The sequence below is a fragment of the Thrips palmi genome, unplaced genomic scaffold (assembly GCF_012932325.1).
Source record: "Thrips palmi isolate BJ-2018 unplaced genomic scaffold, TpBJ-2018v1 HiC_scaffold_12, whole genome shotgun sequence".
NCBI lineage: Eukaryota > Metazoa > Arthropoda > Insecta > Thysanoptera > Thripidae > Thrips > Thrips palmi.
Genome location: NW_023144623.1, coordinates 1,208,247 through 1,229,977, shown reverse-complemented (window position 1 = coordinate 1,229,977; position 21,731 = coordinate 1,208,247). Strand labels below are relative to the sequence as shown.

At 48.0% G+C, this 21,731-nt stretch overlaps 3 protein-coding genes across 3 annotated transcripts; 1 reads left to right on the top strand and 2 right to left on the bottom strand.

The window, feature by feature from the left end:
- Positions 1-402: 402 nt before the first annotated feature.
- LOC117640566 lies at positions 403-2,233 on the bottom strand. The gene is made up of 5 exons (XM_034377136.1): positions 1,924-2,233; positions 1,311-1,847; positions 1,137-1,231; positions 830-1,065; positions 403-741 (listed from the first exon to the last, which is right to left on the bottom strand). The coding sequence occupies exons 1-5, from the start codon at positions 2,156-2,158 to the stop codon at positions 495-497; spliced, it is 1,350 nt and encodes a 449-aa protein (XP_034233027.1). The 5' UTR covers positions 2,159-2,233; the 3' UTR covers positions 403-494.
- LOC117640414 lies at positions 2,158-3,928 on the bottom strand. Its single transcript, XM_034376914.1, has 5 exons — positions 3,832-3,928; positions 3,178-3,745; positions 2,882-3,104; positions 2,369-2,802; positions 2,158-2,322 (listed from the first exon to the last, which is right to left on the bottom strand). Exons 2-5 carry the CDS (start codon positions 3,667-3,669, stop codon positions 2,158-2,160), a joined length of 1,314 nt encoding a protein of 437 aa, XP_034232805.1. The 5' UTR covers positions 3,670-3,745; positions 3,832-3,928.
- Positions 3,929-7,089: 3,161 nt separating this feature from the next.
- LOC117640561 lies at positions 7,090-20,979 on the top strand. The gene is made up of 6 exons (XM_034377112.1): positions 7,090-7,147; positions 12,326-12,475; positions 13,315-13,427; positions 18,475-18,931; positions 19,660-19,884; positions 20,199-20,979. Exons 2-6 carry the CDS (start codon positions 12,344-12,346, stop codon positions 20,727-20,729), a joined length of 1,458 nt encoding a protein of 485 aa, XP_034233003.1. The 5' UTR covers positions 7,090-7,147; positions 12,326-12,343; the 3' UTR covers positions 20,730-20,979.
- Positions 20,980-21,731: the final 752 nt, after the last annotated feature.

Genomic DNA, 21,731 nt, shown 5'->3' with positions numbered 1-21,731 from the left:
CCGCCCGGCCGTCCTGGCGGCGCTCTCGGTGCGTGTGTCTGCGTGTCGCCAGTGTGTCAGACTGTCCGCCGATTCATACCGCACGGCTCAGCATTTCGCGTCCCGCTGCTACCCGGCGGGGCCTGCTGGCCGGGCCTCCTGGGCCTGGGCTGCCGGCCGTGCGTAGCGGAGGCGCGGGGCGCGTGCCGCAGGGAAGACCGCCCGCAGTGTCATTTTGGCGGACGCACTCGTGCCCGATTGTGCTGTTCGCTTTCTCTAGATCAACGGGTGGCCCTCGCCGAAATTAACAGTTTTTGGTAATAATGAAATGGGTTCAAATTGTTGTGCAATTTATTCTGATTTATTGCGAAGGGTAAAGTAATAACCGGAACAATCAAAAATTTGAATGATCGTCATGACATGAGTAACATTAGATTTAAAAAGCACACACGTAGAAATCATTTTAAAAAAAATGCAACAAGATATGAGAAACAAGGGCTATGTGCAAGTAATCCTTACACGTGTGTTTTTCTCCTTCTTGCCTCTCGCGCCTGCCTGTCTCTGTTTAGCTCCTCTCTCTGTCTCCGTTTCTCTTCTCTTTCTCTCTTCCTCCTCTCCAACTCCTGGGCCTTTTGCTCCTTCGCTAGTTCATTCTCTCTTATAGCATCTAAAATGCTTTGAGGCTCCCGAATGTCGTCTACTCTTTCTCTTAGGACGTACCTAGGGGACGCAATTTCAGGAAGGAGACATTCAAGGTAAAACCTGAAAAAAATAATAGGCGGATTGGTGCGAATTGCATCGTAAATTGAGTTCAAAAACTACGACACATTGAACAAAGTTCGGTACTGACTCAGAGAGTTTTTGCTGCATCTTGGTGTTCCAGAATGTATCGCATTTCTTTATAACAAATGTTTTGTCCCACAAGAACTGCGCCGGAACCTTCTTTTTTGCCATCGTGCTTTGGTAGATGTAGAAGTGGCACTCTTCGCGCTCGGTCACGTGCAGTTGTCCTTGAAGCTGATAGTGGTACTCACTATTTTCGTCCAAAAAGAGCTCTCCATCATCTCCGAATTTCAGATATTCGAGCTGAAATGGCTTAGACTTTCAGAAATAACAGACAAAAGTAAATATCAAACCGCCAATAACCAAAAACGTACCTTTTTAGCCCTAACCGCGTCCTCTGCGGATGTGAAATCAACGCCACTGGTTGGACACTTGATCTCTAAGAGCTTGTCGTTGCCAATCAACCCATCTGTGATGAACAGTACTTTTGTTAAAACAACTTAGTATGGGATAATGCCATGCTGACGGGTAACATGCGTTGAGCTTACCTGGGCTGGCCGCTAAGTATGGCAGATACTGGTCCACAACAAGTCCACATGTTTTCACCTGGACGCCGTATTTCCTCTCAAAGTGAGACCGAGCGATTTCTTCCGTGTTGTTGCCGTGCCTTATGGACGGTACACCGCAGGACTTTGGGTAGACTAGGCTGTGCACGAGCTTCTTGCATGACGTGGTGGACGTCCGCCTGCATACTTTCCCGAAATTTGCGGCTGTCAATCGGATTTTCCGCTCGGCCTTCCACTCGTAGCTGCCCTGGACCAGAGCAGAGAGCTCGGAGCGGCGGTTCAAGCCCTGCTGCAGAGTCTCCAGGACTTTGTCCATGTTTTCCTGGAGCTTCGGGTCTTCGTCAAGCAGCGGGGCAGGGTCGTCCTCATTCTCACCGGGTGCTCTCGCCGCAAGGCCGTAATGCTTGTTGCGGCCTGCAGGGGCTGCGGGGCGAGGGCGGTCCTTGAACAGGGCGCGGCGCTTCCGCTGGTTGACAAGGCGCTTGGCTTTCCTCTCAGACTGCTTGGTGGTGAAATGACCTGCGGGAAGAAACTTAGTTAGGCAATGCAAATTCCGTTGTTCGACTGCACAACACAAGGAAAAAAAGCTAATTACCAGGGCTGGTACCGTTTTGAAGTTTTTTGTGCACCACTTTTCGGAAATTCCCAGAAGTGTTCATGGCGAGGGTGGAAGCTCCAACCCTCCTCGTGAAAGAGGCTCGAGCTGAGTAGAAGATTCTCTTTCCCGCTATAAATTTAGCTGTCTGGCTGTTAGCAATCTCACAAATATTTGTGCTAACATTATGTATGAGGCTGTTAGCATGGTCAGCCATCACGTTCAAATGTCGCATCAACTCGCTCCACAGGCCTGCCGCCTGCAGCCGGGGCACCAAGTTTTCCTCCGCTGGGATCGCGGCCGCGGCTTGGGGAAGGGCTGCTGATGTCGAAGGGGTGGCCGCGGCTTGGGCAGGGGCTGCTGATGTTGAAGGGGTGGCCGCGGCCGCGCGGGCTTTGGCTGTCTCACAAAAGTACGTACCGCACGCTGTGTGCTGGCCAAACACATGCGCTGCCACGTTCAGTATGTCCTGCTGTAGCCGTTGAATACGGACATCCAGCCGATCTGCAAAAAAAAACACGCTAGTGATTAGCTGACGACTGCAACCTCTGCGCCCCTTCACCAAACCGAAATTTCCATTACCTTTCTCTGCTCCCCTGTATGTGCTGGCCTTGGCGATGCCGTTGGAAAGCCTCTTGACGTTGTCTCTGATGTGGCACCGCAAGGCTAACATCTCCTTCTTCATGGCGGTCACGGCTCGCTGGTCCCTCGGGTCCACGTGATCAGGCAGAGGAAGCTTGGTGTTGCCGTGGAGCTCAATAGTCCACGAACGATAATTCCGCAGTAGGTGGTTCTTACAGTCTATTTTTTCCACCAACTCAAGGGACCCGTACGGTGGTTTTTCTAGCAACGTGTTGTAGACACTAGAATCCCTGTCACCTGAAATGAAATAATTTATACTTATTTTGCTTTGCATGACAAAAAAAATTATAGAACGAAGTTAGTGTGGAGAACTTGCCCACGAGCTGGTAATACTTCACGCCGTGCATCTCAACACTGGCCTTGAATCCCTCAAGAATTATCGCAGCTTCCATCTGGCCGCTGTGACCGGTAAAGTTTTTGGAGCACTCGTGGTCCCTCTTTGGTTTGTTTTGGTTGGCATCGAGCACGCACACATAACAGTGTTTGTTGCGCGTGCCGTAGTACAGCACTTTGCGCGTGCGGAATCCAACTATACTTGCCTGTAAGTAAAAACATACGTAAAAATTGAAACGTGCTCTCTGTTATCTGGCCCGCGAAAGCCCCTCGACTCACCGTGCCTGATTTGGCATCGTACTTGTTCCCGTAGGACCTCTTGCTCCACATGCCGTCCGCGATGACCCTGATCCGTGGCGTGCCGTCTGGCGCTAAGTCGTTGTTCTCCAGCGCCAGACGCTTTTCCTCCGCACCTGCTTTCTGCATGCTCTCCAGCGCGGCTTGCTCGAACATCGCGCCTACCTTCGCCTCGTGGGCGATGTAAGTTGGCTGCGACATGCACGGCATGTCCGCTGCCGCTGCGATCTCGTCCACATTGGCAAAACCACCCCCACCGGCGACAGCACCAAGGACCATGGCGTCGTTGACGCCAAGCTCATCCGGGCCACGTAGGTCCGTGTTCAACCTGGTCTCCTCATTGCACATGGAGCACTTGAACACCAGGATTGACTGGAACCCTTTCCGCACTTCTCTTTGGAACTCGCTGTTCTTGAAGGAGCAGCCAAACGCTTCAGAGTGGCGGTCATTTTGGATCTGCCGGATAAATTCCATGATCCTGATAACTCGCCGCCCTGTCAGCGTTTCGGCCTCGGCCACAGCGTGAGCAGCACGACCCTCAGTGGGTGCACTAGGAAAGAAACAAAGCAGATAATTTTCCCTGACCCCGAAAAATAAAGTGGAAGGCACAGAGAGTCAGATTCAAATGGAAATTACATTGCCTCGTCTGCGTCTCTCACTGGCCGTATAGGAGACGGCTCCTCGAAATCAAACACCCCACCATCAGCCCTTGGTGGCCTCGGAGGTACCCTAGGGGTGGAGGTGAGAGTTGTGGCATGTGTTGCAGGGGCGCGCGAGGAGGGCGTCCTCGGCGTCATCAATGGTACCGCGGGAGGCGAGGGGGCGCGCATCTCATCTGAGTCAGCTCCAGGCGTCGGTGCTCGCGCCTCACCTGCCTGAACAGGAGGGGTGGGTGCGCGCACCTCACCTGCATCCGCGACGGGCCATGCCTCTAGCGCCTCTGCTTGCAGTGGATCGTCGGCAAGGTCTGCAGCGCGCTGCAGCACGCGCGCTGCGAGACGCCTCGCGGCAGCAGCTAGTCCACTGCGCAAGTCACAGGTTTAGAGAGCTTTGAACAACTGTCCACGGGTAGAGGCATCGCACAGCAGTCACTTACCTTGCGCGAAGCGCGTTGCTTCGGCTGCTCTTCCGATCGTAGGATGCTTTTCGTTTGCCCATTACGACACAAAAATCGGCACATAACACAACAAAAACACGCAAAGAATCTCAAAGTTTGCGAGCAAGAACGCTGAGAGAGCCGCGGAGAGCTGTTCACTCTACCACTTGCAGACACATACTGAAGTCTGCTGACATTCAGCAGCTCTGAGGGCCAGGCAAGGCGGCGTCTTTAGTGTTTCTAATTTTCCGGAAAGATTCAACTTTTCCGAAAATTTCCTGAAAAATAGGAAAAATACGGAAAAATTCCAGAAAAATTGAAAAATTTGGAAAAATAGTAAGTTTTGCTGCAAAAATGTCAGAAAACGTGGTAAAACGGTGGGGAAACTTGTGTGAGGTGCAGAAAAAGGAAAACAATTAACCATTTTTTATATTTGCAGAAGTATTATGGATTAAATGGATTCAAATCAACAAAATCAGAGTACGATGGAGCAGTACAGGACAAAAGTACAGACACTACCTTACCTGTCTCCACTGTAAATCCAATGGCGATACTTTTGGTACCTGTTTTGGCGATACAATTAAGTATTGCCAGTAAACGGCCTTACGAAAAAGTATTGCCTTCAAAACGGCAATACACAAATGTATCGCCAAAATTTGGCGATACTTTGGAGTATTGCCATTTGGCAATAAACGTTTAACAAATCAAGGGGACAAGTTCTTAGTTTAATGCCGTGGTTTTGGCAATACCAAAAAGTATCGCCAAATTTTGGCGATACTTCTATGTATCGCCGTTCTGAAGGCAATACTTTTCCGTAAGGCCGTTTATTGACAAAACTTAATTATCCACCCCTATCCCTATCCACATTGTGACATTTGCAGTCAAAATCAAATCTAGCGACGGCGACGAGATCGGCGGGGGCGAGTGAATCAATACTTAAAAGGTGGGCAGCGTAGCAACTCCTTTTAGCTTACCTGACACTTGTGATGGACTATTGAGACAACACCTGACATTCGCCAGACAAGGCAACTGCTAATACCGATGCACTCCCGTTTGTGTCCATCCCCCTCACTGCCTTCTAGAAGCTTCAGCAGACGACCACAACCACGAAAGCCACGAAAAACAATGTTACCAAGTCACTGCGACTGACTTTTGTGTTCAAAAATGACAGGAATTCAGCGATTTTGTCATGTGACTTCAATAACATGCAAAATGCGCATTTTTTGAATGTTTCCATCTTTTCCGGGGCTCTTGGAAAAATACGGAAATTTTCAGAAATTTTCTGCATTTTTCCCCGGAAATTTTCCGGCATTAGAATCACTAGGCGTCTTGTCATAGGGTCGCCAGAAGTGTTGGACATCGTGCTACGTGCTGGCCAGCGCTGGCCCTCTTTGCCCAACCGCATGGTGCATATGGTAGCAGGGTGCGTCCTTTCGGTGGCTTGGATGGCTTTGGCCAAGCTCATTGCTACCTGAGTGTGAATTTACAACGAGAAACTTCGTCTCGGAGCGTGTGGACACCCTACTCAAGGACTGCGCGGCAACCCTTTGAGTCTCGCGTGTCGCGATACGGCAGTCACAACACTCGGTCAGGGGCCACGTCACCAGGCCTGCGGGCTCGCGGCAGAAAGCGCGCCAAAACGCGTGCCACACCTACACCCCCACCCCTCTCCCCCCGCCGCCGACAGATCGTCCTTGCTAAGTTCTTCAAATAGTAAAATTTGATACCCGGTGCCAATCGAGACTAATAGACGAAGGTGCTTGAACAACATTGTCTCGATTGGATTATAATGAATCGTACCGAACAAGGACACCTTGTTATCTGAAACATCCACCTACGAAAATAGTGTTTGTTTTGGTCTTCCCTGCGGCACGCGCCCCGCGCCTCCGCTACGCACGGCCGGCAGCCCAGGCCCAGGAGGCCCGGCCAGCAGGCCCCGCCGGGTAGCAGCGGGACGCGAAATGCTGAGCCGTGCGGTATGAATCGGCGGACAGTCTGACACACTGGCGACACGCAGACACACGCACCGAGAGCGCCGCCAGGACGGCCGGGCGGAGCGCGGTGGGTGGAGGGGCGCGGGGGACGGGAGCACTGGGGGGCCGGTCCCTTATTCCCCCCCGGCAGGCCAGGCCCCGCGCGCGGACGCAGGCTGGGAGCCCTCAGGGCGCTATGTAGAGGTTCACGGTTTGGTAAAATTACGGCGCATCGTTACAGGCATCGACGCGAAAATTGGAGACGCGTTACAGAACAAGATTGCCTAAAGGATGGCGGTCGCCAAATTTGCATACCTGGCGCATTGCCGCTCTGGCTGTGGCTTAACTTCATTCAAAATTTCAAAACTAGAAATTTAACGCATCGGATTTTTGGGAAAAAATCTGACCTGACCGGCGGCGAGGATGACCCTTTGGGAAAGGCTCGTGCAAAGTTTCAGAATTTTTGGTCAAGGCGTTTGCGAGAAAACAAAATATACGTTTCGGTCTACATCGCCTCCCGAGGCGGCGCGCTCCTTCCAGCGCGCTCGGCGGGGCTCACTTTAGCCTCCTCTTAACAGAATTTTCCGTAGCATTTTGCCACAGTGAATAGTTCGGACTGTGGCCGTGCCCGTATCAGGTGCAAATTTGAGTATGGTAAGGATTGAGCATTGTATTCGTAAGCGTAACGTTATGCATGAGTCAAGCATACAGTGACGCTGAGTCTTACCAGCGTTCTACTCCGTGACGGGGGGTCCTTGAGAGCATTATCGGCGAGATAGCAGCGCCCGGCCCGACGAGTGGCCTTTATCTAAAACATCGGTCTAGCCGGTCAGGCGCAGTTGCCTTTCGCGCGTCCCTGACCGAGCATCGCGTGGGACTCAAGGTAAGGTGTCAGGGGCTAAATATACAAAAATCACTGCATCGGGAAAGAGCACTCTATAAATATTTGTACTCCAGCAATACTTTCATGGCTTAACGGCACGCCTCAGGGAATTCCCTGGCAGCTCTAGGGTCTGTTGCTGAGCAACAACACTTCCTGCTTGTTTTGGGCGAATCCAGGTCAACTTGAACGGGGTTTGACCCCGACCCCCTCAGAACTTGCACAAAACAGTCTTAATTCATTGGTCTATACCTAAAACCACCCTAAAAAAAAATTGGTTGAAACATATTATTATTTGGCTGAGCTGTGGCACTTTTTGTTTTTTGGTCAATTTTAGTGAAATTAGTATAATGAAAATTTGAAAAAACAATTTTTTCTCGAAATGGGGATTTTTCAGGCCTGATTTGTTTGATATGAGTTGTCTTATGATAGACCAATGCAATTCCGGTCATAGACCCCACCTCACTCAATTTGCACTGGAGGCTGAAGAATTTCTAGTAATTTTACCTAAAAATCGAAATATTAAACCTTGCCCCACCTTTCAAAATGCATTCCTATGCATGAAAATCTACCTTAGGGCCCTGGCAATAACATATAAAAATCTGGGATGGAGTTTTTTATGTTAAGGAAATCGTTCCAGAAAGCGCTACTTTTGACTTGTCGATTTAGCTAAAACGCATGAAATTTCACCAAATGTAAAGTACGACGAGGTCAATCTTGCTATTTTAGTCTCTTTATGCAGTATCAGAGGCAAATGGAGTTTGAGGGGAGTAAAAGAGAACATAAATACAATTTGCAAATGTACTACAAACACCAACTTTTGACAGCTTCTTAATAGGTAGTCCAAGAAAATATAATACGTAATAATCAAGTGGATCTGGCGTAATTGTTAATCGATTTTCACCTTTTACTTCTGCTGTCTGTCTCATTTTTGTCCACTTCTGTCCTGTCTTTAGTGTTTGGAGGGAATGCCAATTCTTATTGTTGAGCCTCCAAATCAGTTTGGTGATGGAACCCGGCCAACTCAACTCGAGACGGAACCAACCATAGAGAGTAATTCCAGCCCATGGTGGTACGAAATCCGGGTTTGGGTCACGGAATCGGTTCAAGATTTGTTGGGTCAATAGGCACCAGTATGACAAATCAACCCTAGGTGCAAAGTGGGCTAGCTCAAAGGTCACTTGAGATATCTACATTTTGCTATATTTTACTAATTTAACGGAAAAATGACGCTTTCTGATTTTTGGATAGTTAAAGTTGTTTCTACAGTTCTGGCTAGTCATAATTTTACCTAAATGAAGGTTAGGCAGAAGAAGGAAACACAAGCTAGAACTGAAAAAAACAACTTAGTTATCAAAAATTCTGAAAGCGACATTTTTCCGCTAACTTTTTTAAAATTTAGAAAAATGTAGACATCTCAAGTGTTGTTGGAGCTAGGCAACTTTCCTCCTAGGGTTGATATGTCTCACTGGTATCAATTGAACCCACAAAGCTTCCATGACCCAAGCCCGGATTTCGTTCCACCATGGGCTGGAATTACTCTCTATGGTTGGTTCCGTCTCGAGTTGAGTTGGCCGTTTGGGTTCCATCACCAAACTGAGTTGGAGGCTCAACAATAAGAAATGGCATTCCCTCCAGACACAAAAGACAGGACAGAAGTGGACAAAAATGAGACAGACAGCAGAAGTAAAAGGTGAAAATCGATTAACAATTACGCCAGATCCACTTGATTATTACGTATTATATTTTCTTAGACTTCCTATTAAGAAGCTGTCAAAGGTTGGTGTTCGTAGTACATTTGCAAACTGTATTTATGTTCTCTTTTACTCCCCTCAAACTCCATTTGCCTCTGATACTGCATAAAGAGACTAAAATAGCAAGATTGACCTTATCGTACTTTACATTTGGTGAAATTTCATGCGTTTTAGCTAAATCGACAAGTCATAAGTAGCGCTTTCTGGAATGATTTCCTTAACTAAAAAACTCCATCCCAGATTTTTATATTTTTTGCCAGGGCCCAAAGGGTAGATTTTCATGCATAGGAATGCATTTTGAAAGGTGGGGAAAGGGTTTTAAATATTTCGATTTTTAGGTAAAATTACTAGAAATTCTTCAGCCTCCAGTGCAAATTGAGTGAGGTGGGGTCTATGACCGAAATTGCATTGGTCTATCATAAGACAACTCATATCAAACAAATCAGGCCTCAAAAATCCCCATTTCGAGAAAAAATTGTTTTTTCAAATTTTCATTGTACTAATTTCACTAAAATTGACCAAAAAACAAAAAGTGCCACAGCTCAGCCAAATGTTAACATTTTTCAACCAAATTGTTTTTGGGGTGGTTTCAGGTATGGACTAATGAATTAAGGGGGCTCATACAAGTTAAAAGCACTTTTTTTAAAAAAAAATTTGATGTAGACGGATTAAGATTTTACAATTTCTGCCTTAAAATCCTTTAAGATAATTGAGTAAGCTTCATTTTGGCTTAAGGGAAAGTGACTTTGGACATTTTTTGGATATTTAGTCGAAACTTTTAAAATTTTGCTTCTCGTAAGATTTTGTTCGCATACTTGCTCAGATCTGGGGGGAAAAATCAGGGAGACTCACCCCCAGTAGTGTCATAGAATTGACTACAATGGGCTTTTATCTGCAATAGTTTTCAAGAAAAAAAAAAACTTTTTTTTTAACAATTTTTTAAACAAATTTTTCAACAAAAATTGTTTTTATTTTTTTTCTTAAAAACTATTGCAGATAAAAAGCCCATTGTAGTCATTCTATGACACTACGGGGGATGAGTCTCCCTGATTTTTTCCCCACAGATCTGAGCAAGTATGCGAACAAAATCTTACGAGAAGAAAAATTTTAAACGTTTCGACTAAATCTCCAAAAATGTCCAAAGTCACTTTCCCTTAAGCCAAAAAGAAGCTTACTCAATTATCTAAAAGGATTTTAAGACAGAAATTGTAAAATCTAAATCCGTCTACATCAAAATTTTTTTTAAAAAAAGTGCTTTTAACTTGTATGAGCCCCCTTAAGACTGTTTGGTGCAAGTTCTGAGGGGGTCGGGGTCAAACCCCGTTCAAGTTGACCTGGATTCGCCCTTTATGGTACGCTAAGGATTTTCATCGTAACGACGAAAGACTTTCCAGGCGTCGTAGGTTGACGAAATTTCATCAATGCCACGTCGTAGTCCAATGAGAGTTGGGCCATTCCTTTAAAATTCTGCGCCCATTGTTGGCTGAGCGATAGCGAAGCCTGTTACTCCAGTGGGGTTGAAAAGTTTTTCATGTCTGTGTGTGTGTGTGTGTGTCCGCACTACTCCTCCTAAACGGCTCGGCCGATTCTGCTGAGATTTTGCAGGGTCATTGGGCATATCCTTAGCTCGCTACACACCAAAATTCAGCTTTCTATCTCAATCCATTCGGTCATATTAGCCAAAAAACACTTCAAAAACGGCAGGAAAAAGACAACTTTTTTGGAACTTTAGACTTTTTGTCAAGTTCAATGTCCACACTAAATGTTATGGGACTTTTTTTGTCCCACGGTTTATGCAATTTTAAGCACATCCGACGCTGATACAATTTTGTTGCCGTCTCGTGACACATTTTGTCTAGCGCCAGCTGCAACTTGTACTTTCACTAGACAATTTGTCCCGCCTGGCGGACACAAAATTGCATCACCACCGGATGTGCTTAAAATTGCATCATTCGTGGGACAAAAAAAGTCCCATGACATTTAGTGTGTCGGTTTTAATGTTTTTGAGGCTGCTGATGACGAAAATAGAACCAATTCAGACCTCCGACCGAAAGTTTAGCCCCATTGGTAAGATTTTGATGACCAAATGCTCTTTTTGAGGGGATCACGCCTATTTCCACGGTCTGCCAAGGAAGGCAGCCTGCCGAAGGCAGGTTAGCGCCGCAGGCCAAGGTAGGTGTATACGCCAGGCGTGGATGGTCGAAACTGGCGCAGCATCGCGAAGCCTGTTACGACAAGACACAGTCTGGCGTACACCTACCTTGTACATCGACGGCGTTTCGTCAAAAGACGTTCCGTCGTTATTCACGTCAAAACACCCTAAAACCCATGATGACGTCCTTCGGGTCTTTCGGGCAAATGGAACCCAACGCTACTATCGGTTTTCTTCTATGGCATGCGGTCCCCGAGATGCGAGGACGTGCCACGAGGACGCCGTCGACACCGGGCAGGAAGTCGTACTTTAGTTCGGGGCCAAAGCTAGTGACCAGGACCCCGTTGGAGGTCCGGGACTTCCGACTCCGGTATTGCGTGAAGGGGGGCCCAGGCTACTTGGGGGTCAGCGATCAAGGCCACCGGCTCGTCAAGGATGCCGTCGGACAAGGTCCACCATGCCCGACGTTCCAGACCATGTATGGCACGATCATGTTCCATGCAACCATGAGCAATAACCAGTTGTCACACTACGTTCGTCGTCACGAACCCACTCTACGCAATTCCGAAGCCGAAAGTCCTGGACCTCCAAAGGGGTCCAGAGCAGCTAAAAGTACACTCTTAGCACGTTACAGATTTTTATTTGGCTCTTTTCGTCAGTACGTACTTCTGCAAGTAATTTGTGCAACCATAGTACGTACTTGACCCTTTTTAAAGAACTTCTTAGGGAATATTAAATAATGTACATAATTTTACAAAGGAAATTAGTCATATTTTCTTACAAAACTCTAACTATTATTGTTGCTTACACGAATACGTAATTAATGAGGAAAAAGTCTGTAACGAGCTGAGAGTGTACGACTTTCCTGGCCGGCTTCCATGGCGAACTCTTGGTAGGTCTCCGTATCTCGGGAACTACATGCCGTAGACGCTAAACTGGCGGCGGCGGTACTCATTTCCTGTGCCCTGGCGACTGGAAAGACACGCCCAAAAGTGTCGGTCGTCGAAATCAACGTGATGTCACGTTCCCGGAATGAGAGTGTAGATTTCTAACCACTTCACTCGCTTTCAAACGCGGATCCGGGGGGGGGGGGGGGGGGGGGGAAAAGGACAATCTCCCCCCCCCCCCCTTGATAGCCGCCTGAAAGGTAGGCAAAAAGCGCCAATTTGCCCCTGTAAGTAGGCAAAAAGTGCTACTTTGCCCCCCCCCGGGCCGACTCTGGATCCGCCACTGCTCGCTTTGAATGTATAGATCTTTATCGCTCCTGTTACGCAGTCTTTCAGCCTTTCGGCCATGGAGTGCCCCGTCTGCCTGGAAGACTACGACGCGGCCAAGAGGCGGCCGAAGAGCTTGCCTTGCGGCCACACTTTCTGCAGCCACTGCCTGGGGGGGCTGCAGCCGCTGAGCTGCCCACACTGCCGCAGGGTGAGTAGACAGTGGTGGCTCCACCGTTTTTAGCAGATGATACCTTCACACTTAAAACACGCTTAAAACTACTATACACATGAAGGTGTCAGCGTGCTTTTACTCTCGAGTCCAGAAACCAAGCGCTTATCCTAACAATATAATAGGGGCTGCCTGCCGGGGCGGGCTGGTGTGTCTGGCTGGCGATGAGGCGCAGCCTACGCGAATCGACAATGGCACCCCCTCCTCGCTCGCGACGGCCTGCGCGCAGCATTGACAATCCCTCCCCGCTACAGCGCAGAGGCACCGAGTGCTCGCAATCCAACGGGCACGGCTCGGCGGTGCAGGCCACGGCACAAAGGACTCAGTTTTTCAATACTATCTTTGGAATGAGCCATGAGCCCATACTACCCCGTAGAAGAAAACCAAACAAGTATGTTCTACTTTCATTAACGTTCGTTGAATGAGATTTTTTTTCACCAGATTTCTTTCCGAAAACGGACGTCCTTAATATTTTTGCACTTCCGGAAGAAGCTAAGGTCTGCCATTTTGATATGAACAGCGAGAGATTTCAGGGAGTCAGATTCGATTTACTCTGCTAGATTGTGGGTTTGGGGCTTACAGGTTCACTGATCCCATTTAGACCCCCCACACCCTCGAAAGCACGGTTTTTAAACCGGAATCAAACCGAGTTTCATGGTCAGACCTCGCTGCCGGGTGTTTATGGCACCGTAGTTAAGGAAAGGTACTAATCGAACCGACAAACCGAGTTGGGTTTGATTCTGAGAAGGTGCCCGGCCAAGTGAAGCTTTATTTCTTTGATGTTTTTTGTGTTGAAGTTGTGCCTCGTTGGTTGCCAGGACTTTTCGGAACCCGCAGAGTCCTTGCCGGATAACTTCGCCGTCCTGGGGATTGTCGACCAGCAGCGACCACTGTCATCAGCTAGTGGTGGCTCTCAGGTTCTGGCTCGGAAGTGAGTGAATCGGTTCAGTGACATAGGAATGAGGAAGTTATAACTTCAGTAACACTAGCCTGGGGGAAGCCAGCGGCGTCCATAGTGAGCCAGCTGTGTATGGATTTGTCTATGCAGCTTGTCCTGTTTCTGTTCTGCCATTTTATCTAAACCTTTAAGTGACCCTTTATTTTGAGCCTTGTCTACCTATACATGTATGAAAAAAGCAACAATGATAAACCATGATATCCGGTTTGGAGTAAGATAATGCCAATACTTTAATAACAGGAAGAGTAGCGATATACATCGGCAACTTTGGCCCGTCCCGTACATTAAGAAACGTACGAATTTCACCTATGTTTGACCCCGACGGAATTAAAACCTGAATCTGGGGTTAAAATTAATGTCATTTTCGTCATCAGCACCCTTAAAAACATCAGAAACAATGCAAAAACTCGAATAAAAAGAATGTTCAAAAAATACCCCGCTGGCATTTGAACCCGGGTCCGAACTTCTCCGATTCGCTCGAAACTGGCACCATTGTTTTTTTCTCGTCGCCCCGATTCCAAAAATACCCCTACATGCCCTCCTAGCTGCATCCGTTGCCGAGATCCTCCTCGACCCCATGTAGACCATGATGCACCTGCAGCAGCGCCCCCGGGGCTCGGATCGGATTTGCTGCCACCGGGCGGTTCTTAGGGTCACCCAAGAAGGCTGCATACCAAATTTGGTCAAGATCGGACCACGGGAAGTCCTCGGACGAACGGACGGACGGACGGACGCTCAGCAGGGATCAAGAACCTATAAAGCCCCAATCCGACTGACTCACTGACTCACTGACTCACTCACTCACTCACTCACTCATAGAAATGTTTGGGGTGAAGGAGTGGTCGTAGAGACTTGCGGTTTTTTCCATTCGATTCCAAATTTTATGGGAAAATTGGGAAAAATGCCGAAAGTTAAATTCCTCACCGTTTCCGAGAAAACCTACTTTATCTACAAAAAAGGGGAACAAATTTCTCACCGTTTCCGAGCAAACCTACTCAATCTTCAAATAACAGGAAAAGTAGCGATATACATCGGCAACTTTGGCCCGTCCCGTACATTAACAAATGTGTGAATTTCGCCTTTCTTTAGCCCTGACGGGTTTGAACCTGAGTCTGGGGTCAAAATGGATGTTATTTCCGTCATCAGCGCCCTCAAAAACATAAGAAACAATGCAAAAACTCGAATAAAAAGAATGTTCAAAATATACCCCACCGGGATTTGAACCCGGGTCCAAACTTCTTCGATTCGCTTGAAACTGGCACCATTGGTTTTGTCTCGTCGCCCCGATTCCAAAAATACCCCTACATGCCCTGCTAGCTGTATCCGTTGCCGAAATCCTCCTCGACCCCATGTAGACCATGATGCACCTGCAGCAGCGCCCCCGGCGCTCGGATCGGACTTGCTGCCACCGGGCGGTTCTTAGGGTCACCTAAGGAGGCTGCATACCAAATTTGGTCAAGATCGGACCACGGGAAGTCCTCGGACGAACGAACGGACGAACGGACGAACGAACGGACGCACAGCATGCATCATACTATATGCCCGTCCCTCCGTCATTTTTTTACAAAAAATAAACGGGACGGGCCAAAAAGGGGACCGACCGACTAAAAATTTTTATTCGCCCTATCGGTAGGTCTGGTCGAGACATTTCCGAATCTGTGCCGCAATCCGGTCTCCGTCACTGGCAACATCCTCAAAAAACGATTAAATAGGCCTAAATTCAACAAAATCCACTCAATCTTCAAAAAAGGGGACCGACCGACTAAAATTTTTTATTCGCCCCATCGGTAGGTCTGGTCGAGACATTTCCGAAACTGTGCCGCAATCGGGTCCCCGTCACCGGCAACATCCCCAAAAAACGATTTAATAGGCCTAAATTCAACAAAATCCACTCAATCTTCAAAAAAGGGGACCGACCGACTAAAATTTTTTATTCGCCCCATCGGTAGGTCTGGTCGAGACATTTCCGAAACTGTGCCGCAATCGGGTCCCCGTCACCGGCAACATCCTCAAAAACGATTAAATAGGCCTAAATTCAACAAAATCCACTCAATCTTCAAAAAAGGGGACCGACCGACTAAAATTTTTTATTCGCCCCATCGGTAGGTCTGGTCGAGACATTTCCGAAACTGTGCCGCAATCGGGTCCCCGTCACCGGCAACATCCTCAAAAACGATTAAATAGGCCCAAATTCAACAAAATCCACTCAATCTTCAAAAAAGGGGACCGACCGACTAAAATTTTTTATTCGCCCCATCGGTAGGTCTGGTCGAGACATTTCCGAAACTGTGCCGCAATCGGGTCCCCGTCACCGGCAACATCCTCAAAAACGATTAAATAGGCCTAAATTCAACAAAATCCACTCAATCTTCGAAAAAGGGGACCGACCGACTAAAATTTTTTATTCGCCCCATCGGTAGGTCTGGTCGAGACATTTCCGAAACTGTGCCGCAATCGGGTCCCCGTCACCGGCAACATCCTCAAAAACGATTAAATAGGCCTAAATTCAACAAAATCCACTCAATTTTCAAAAAAGGGGACCGACCGACTAAAAATTTTTATTCACCCCATCGGTAGGTCTGGTCCAGACATTTCCGAAACTGTGCCGCAATCGGGTCCCCGTCACCGGCAACATCCTCATAAACGATTAAATAGGCCTAAATTCAACAAAATCCACTCAATCTTCAAAAAAGGGGACCGACCGACTAAAAATTTTTATTCACCCCATCGGTAGGTCTGGTCGAGACATTTCCGAAACTGTGCCGCAATCGGGTCCCCGCCACCGGCAACATACTCAAAATCAATCATCAGTTGTTTGGGGAAATGTTTGGGGTCAAGGAGTGGTCGTAGAGACCTAAGGTTTTATTCCTTTCACCTCTATCCTTGTCAAAGCAGTCTTCAATATTTTCCGGACCTTGTATGCACCCATTCACTGCCACAGTAGCCAATGCAATACAAGCTATCTATTTGGGCAGTAAAAGTAGCCCTATTATAAGGTCAAAAGCGGTTAAATAGAGCTTTCAAAGAAGCAGGACATTTACTTCCTTAGAAAATTTGCCTTTGGTCACCACGGACTTACTGAAAATACTTCGGCACGCGCTCCACACATGCGGGGGTCTGGGGGCGGAGCCCCCAGCGAGCAGTGCGAGTCATACTATATGCCCGTCCCTCCGTCATTTTTTTACAAATAACAGGAAAAGTAGCGATATACACCGGCAACTTTGGCCCGTCCCGTACATTAAGAAATGTGCGAATTTTGCCTATGTTTAACCCTGGCGGGGTTTGGAACCTGAGTCTGGGGTCAAAATAGATGTTATTTTCGTCATCAGCAACCTCAAAAACATAAGAAACAATGCAAAAACTCGAATAAAAAGAATGTTCAAAATGTACCCCACTGGGATTTGAACCCGGGTCCAAACTTCTCCGATTCACTTGAAACTGGCACCGTTGGTTTTGTCTTGTCGCCCTGATTCCAAAAATATCCCTACATGCCCTGCTAGCTGTATCCGTAGCCGAAATCCTCCTCGACCCCATGTAGACCATGATGCACCTGCAGCAGCGCCCCCGGTGCTCGGATCGGATTTGCTGCCACCGGGCGGTTCTAAGGATCACCCAAGGAGGCTGCATACCAAATTTGGTCTAGATCGGACCACGGGAAGTCCTCGGACGGACGAACGCACTGTAAGGGGAAGTCGTATTTTTACAACTTTATTTTACATGAATACCATCGTAATTTTACAACATAAACTCGTAATTTTACGAACGTATTCGTTATTGGCTAAATATAAAGAGAAATTTCACAATTTTACACAGATTTTTACGGTTAACCTTGTAAAATTACGGACTTCAGCTGTAATTTTACGAAGAATGTCGTCATTTCACGAACTAAAGTTGTCATATTACAAGCATTATCGTAATTTTACAAGTTCAATTGTAAATTAACGAGTAATTCCCTGTTAATTCTATAGGACACATTGTTCGTAAAATTACAAAAGTTTGTTAAATTACAAAGAAAAATCGTAATTTAACAAGGAAAAATCGTAAATTTACAAAGAAAGTCGTAAAATTTTCAAGGTACATTATTAGTACTATTTTCACATTTTTACGTCGAGGCAAACCAAGACAAACCTGAAAATGATATGGTTGAAGATTTGAATTATCACGTCTGTACTCATTAACTTACGAACAATTTGTCCTACAGAATTAACAGGGAATTACTCGTTATTTTACAACAAAATCCCTAACAGTGCGGACGAACGGACGGACGGACGCACAGCAGGGATCATACTATATGCCCGTCCCTCCGTCATTTTTTTTACAAAAAATAAACGGGACGGGCCAAAAATGAACGGGACGGGCCTAAAATCGTTGCTGAGCGAAGTGAAGCACCCTCTTGGGAGATTTGAACGTTCGAAATGACCCCTCCATACCTGTAGTTTACTAGATGTATCTTCCTATTATTATTAATCCTGCTCTGTAAACTCAACAGTGTACTCAGGACACTCTCTTTAGCGCGTACTCACGAGTACACTCTCTTCAGCGTGTACTGACGAGTACACTTTCTTCAGGGAGTGCTCACGAGCACACTCCCACGAGCGTGTACTCAACTGCATATATTACCAGGAGGAGCACGCTCTCGTGCTCAACAGAGTGTGATCAGCACACTGTGGAGTTTGCAGAGTGGCATATGCCACGTACACACTTCCTGATGCAGATAACTCGCTATTCCCCACCCACACCCTTCAAATTATACCAGGAAGAAAATAGAGTTGCAAAATCTGGGTACAAAGCCCGTTGCTACGGCATTTCGGTGTTTTTTTTTACTTAAAATAAGACATCACAAATGTTAACTAATGTAGAGGTCGTAATATTTTGTCTTACATAAAAATATAAGACCAGATTTGAAATCTGCGGAAAATTTCTTATCAAAGTAGGCCCATTTAAACGATGTTTGAAACGGGTGTTGAGCGCCTAAAAGAGTGTTCTAGTCCACTGTGTGCTGAGGATGTGGCTGTCTCAGGCTATGGTGCGTTGACTGCGACAAGGCGACCGCCGACGCCGACGCTTGCTTGGACCGCGGCCACACCCTCTGCTCGCCGCGCAAGGTGCTTTCGGAGCGGGCGGCGCCGCGGATGCAGATGCTGGGGAACGCGGACACGGAGTCGTCAAAGGTGGTGGGGAGCCTGGAGGACGCCAAAAGCACCGTTGAGGGCCTGCTGCAAGAGTGGCGGACCAAGGCGCAGCTAGTCAAGGAGGCCAAGGAGAAGCTGCAGGCGGCGGTGGACGAGGGCATTGACCTGGACACCGCCCAGCCCGAGAACCTGGAGCAGCTGTTGGACGCGGCCAGCCTGATGGACAGCATGGACTGCAAGCTAAAACGCAAGGGCGGCGCCGATTGGGTGGGCGACCTCGGCGGCGGTGAGAGCCTGATCCATGCGCTTGTGTTGCATCTGCACCGCCACGGACGAATCGCCAAGGTACGATTACAAACAAGCCTGAAAATATTCGAAAACAATTTTTAGTCAAAGTATTATTTTTTTTTGAATCCTGAAGTGATGGTGGGGCTCCATATGACAGTTTCATTTCCAAAATTCCTGTCGACCCAATTCTACTTCTGTAGAACTGCATTACTACCCGAAGGGGTTGTCACTAACACAACATTTTTTGCGCCAGACGTACCTTACACCAAATCACGAAGTTTCACCCAGATCAGAGTCGAAGTGCCCACCAGACTAAATTTGCCATGCCCTGAAACTGGACGCCTTTGTCGCCTGCCCCACTTTTTAGAGCGCCAAATGTCGCCCAGTTTCTGGACACCTTTGACGCCCAGTCTCGGGGTGGAGAACACCTGGCTCGGCTCAGCAGCGCCTAAGGCGCCAAACGTAGAAACTAGGCACCTGCACTGCACATGCTCTACCATGGGGGAAGGTCAGTTGCTTAATGACTTTGGTGCCCAAAGGTGGTGCGGCTTACAGGCGCCCTGTTTCAGGGCATGCCAACTTTAGAGTGAATAGCTGATATCCGACCGTTAGTCACGTCAGTCACACCTAACACTTGTTTTATCCATCCAAACTTTTCAATCCTGGCCTTCTTATGAAAATGTTACCATTTCAATTGATCGTCTTGTCAAATATCAGACCGGGGAAGCTAAAACAAGTGACCACCCCGCATTCTTCCAAACTTGAGATCGATTCGTGATCAGCAGGAGCCAACCCAGCCGCAGCCCGCAGCAACGGCAACTCCAGAGCAAGCGGTGAAGGCAACTCAATTGCAAGCGCAGGTAGCTGCCGCGAGAGCGAAGGCAATTGCAGCAATACGAGCGGAAGCGGGGCCCATTCCAGCGCTTAATTTAAACAATTTAAGTGAGACTTCTATCACATCGAGCATGCGAGAGAAGGAGTCCCTGCTGGCCAGCGTGCGGCAGTCCGGGGTGAGTCTTGCTTCCGACCCACCTTGATGCCCTTCGTGCACTATGAAAACCTAACGAACTTTTTCAGCCTTACGAAGTACAGGAGCTTCATTCCAGGAACGTAACACCACGTTCGAATGAGTGTAACAATATGTCACGTACGTTTGAGCAGTGTCACATTGGTTTGAATGAGAACAAGTTAATTTCTGGCCGATTCATATCCTAACGAATGTGACGCGATACTCAAAAGAAGGTGACATTTTGTCACATTCATTTGAACGTGGTGTCACGTCCCTGGAATGAGAAGTGTGTCCGCTGACGACGTCTGCCTGCAGGTGCGGAAGTTGACCTACGTGTACTGTCACCGTGATCCTGCCTGGGTCCTGGACGTGCTGCGGAGTGCCGCCCCGACGCTGGAGGAGCTTGACGTCCGAGAAGCGCGCCGGGAACACCTTTTGGCCGCGCACGCCATGCCTCGCTTGCGGCGGATGGCGTTGGTGTATGACAGCGGCCAGGACACGCAGCCCCCAGTGCTGCCCGCCCTTCAACGAGCCACCCTGAAGTGGCTGCGTGTGTGGACATTGCCCCGGCCCACCCTAACGTCGCTGCTACGGGCGCACAGTGCGTCGCTGGAGGTGCTGTGGCTGCGAGTCGGCACCTCGGAGGGCGGGGACTGGCCCCACCGAGGCAAGGACCTGGACGCCCTGCTGTGCGGCCTCCGCGTGTCCAGGGTCGTGCTGTGGAGGTACGGCATGAGCCACCTCTCCGCGCCCTGCCAAAGACAACTGGCTGCGGTGCGCCGCCTACTTCCAGCCGCCTCGGTGCGGTGCATGGACTGTGACAATGTGTTGTGGGAAGCCTTCTAGAGACGTTCGTCACCGCGATGATTGGAGTTGGCTCAGTACGTAGGGTCAGTGCGAGGAAGAACTGAACACCCCATACTTCAAATACCATATGCACAGGCTAACCATCAAAATTTGCTCCGGTCATCATTGGCTGAGCGATAGCGAAGCCTGTTACTCCAGTGGGGTTGAAAAGTTTTTCATGTCTGTCTGTGTGTCTGTGTGTCCGCACTACTCCTCCTAAACGGCTCGGCCGATTCTGCTGAGATTTTGCAGGGTCATTGGGCATATCCTTGGCTCGCCGCACACCAAAATTCAGCTTTTTATCTCAATCCATTCAGTCATATTAGCCAAAAAACACTTTAAAAACGGCAGGAAAAAGACAACTTTTTTGGAACTTTCAACTTCTTGTCAAGTTCAATGTCGTTTAAAATGTTTTTAAAGCTGCTGATGACGAAAATAGAACCCATTCAGACCTCCGACCGAAAGTTTAGCCCCATTAGTGAAGATTTTGATGACCAAATGCTCTTTTTGAGGGGATCACGCCCATTTTCACGGTCTGCCAAGGAAGGCAGCCTGCAGGTTAGCGCCGCAGGCCAAGGTAGGTGTATACGCCAGGCGTGGATTGTCGAAACTGGCGCAGCATCGCGAAGCCTGTTACGAAAAAACACAGTCTGGCGTACACCTACCCTGTAGTCATGATAGTTGTCGAGTCTGTGCATATCGAGGGGGTAACGACTGGTAAATTTCGTGTCAGCCGGATTACGGATTACCCCGGATTACCCTCAAATTACCTCCGCATTACCACAAAAATATTCCTGGATTAACCCGAATTACCTCCCAATTTGCTGTCAGCCGGATTCCCGAAGTCGTTACCCCCTTGGTGCATATGGTTTTTGAAGTAAAATATAGGGTGTTCAGTTCGTCATGTCCATTTTCCCCCGCACTAACCCTGGGTGGTCACGCACCCCAAATGTCGTGTCGTGTCGAGAAGATTCTCCTCGTATAAAGTAAAAATTCTCTACA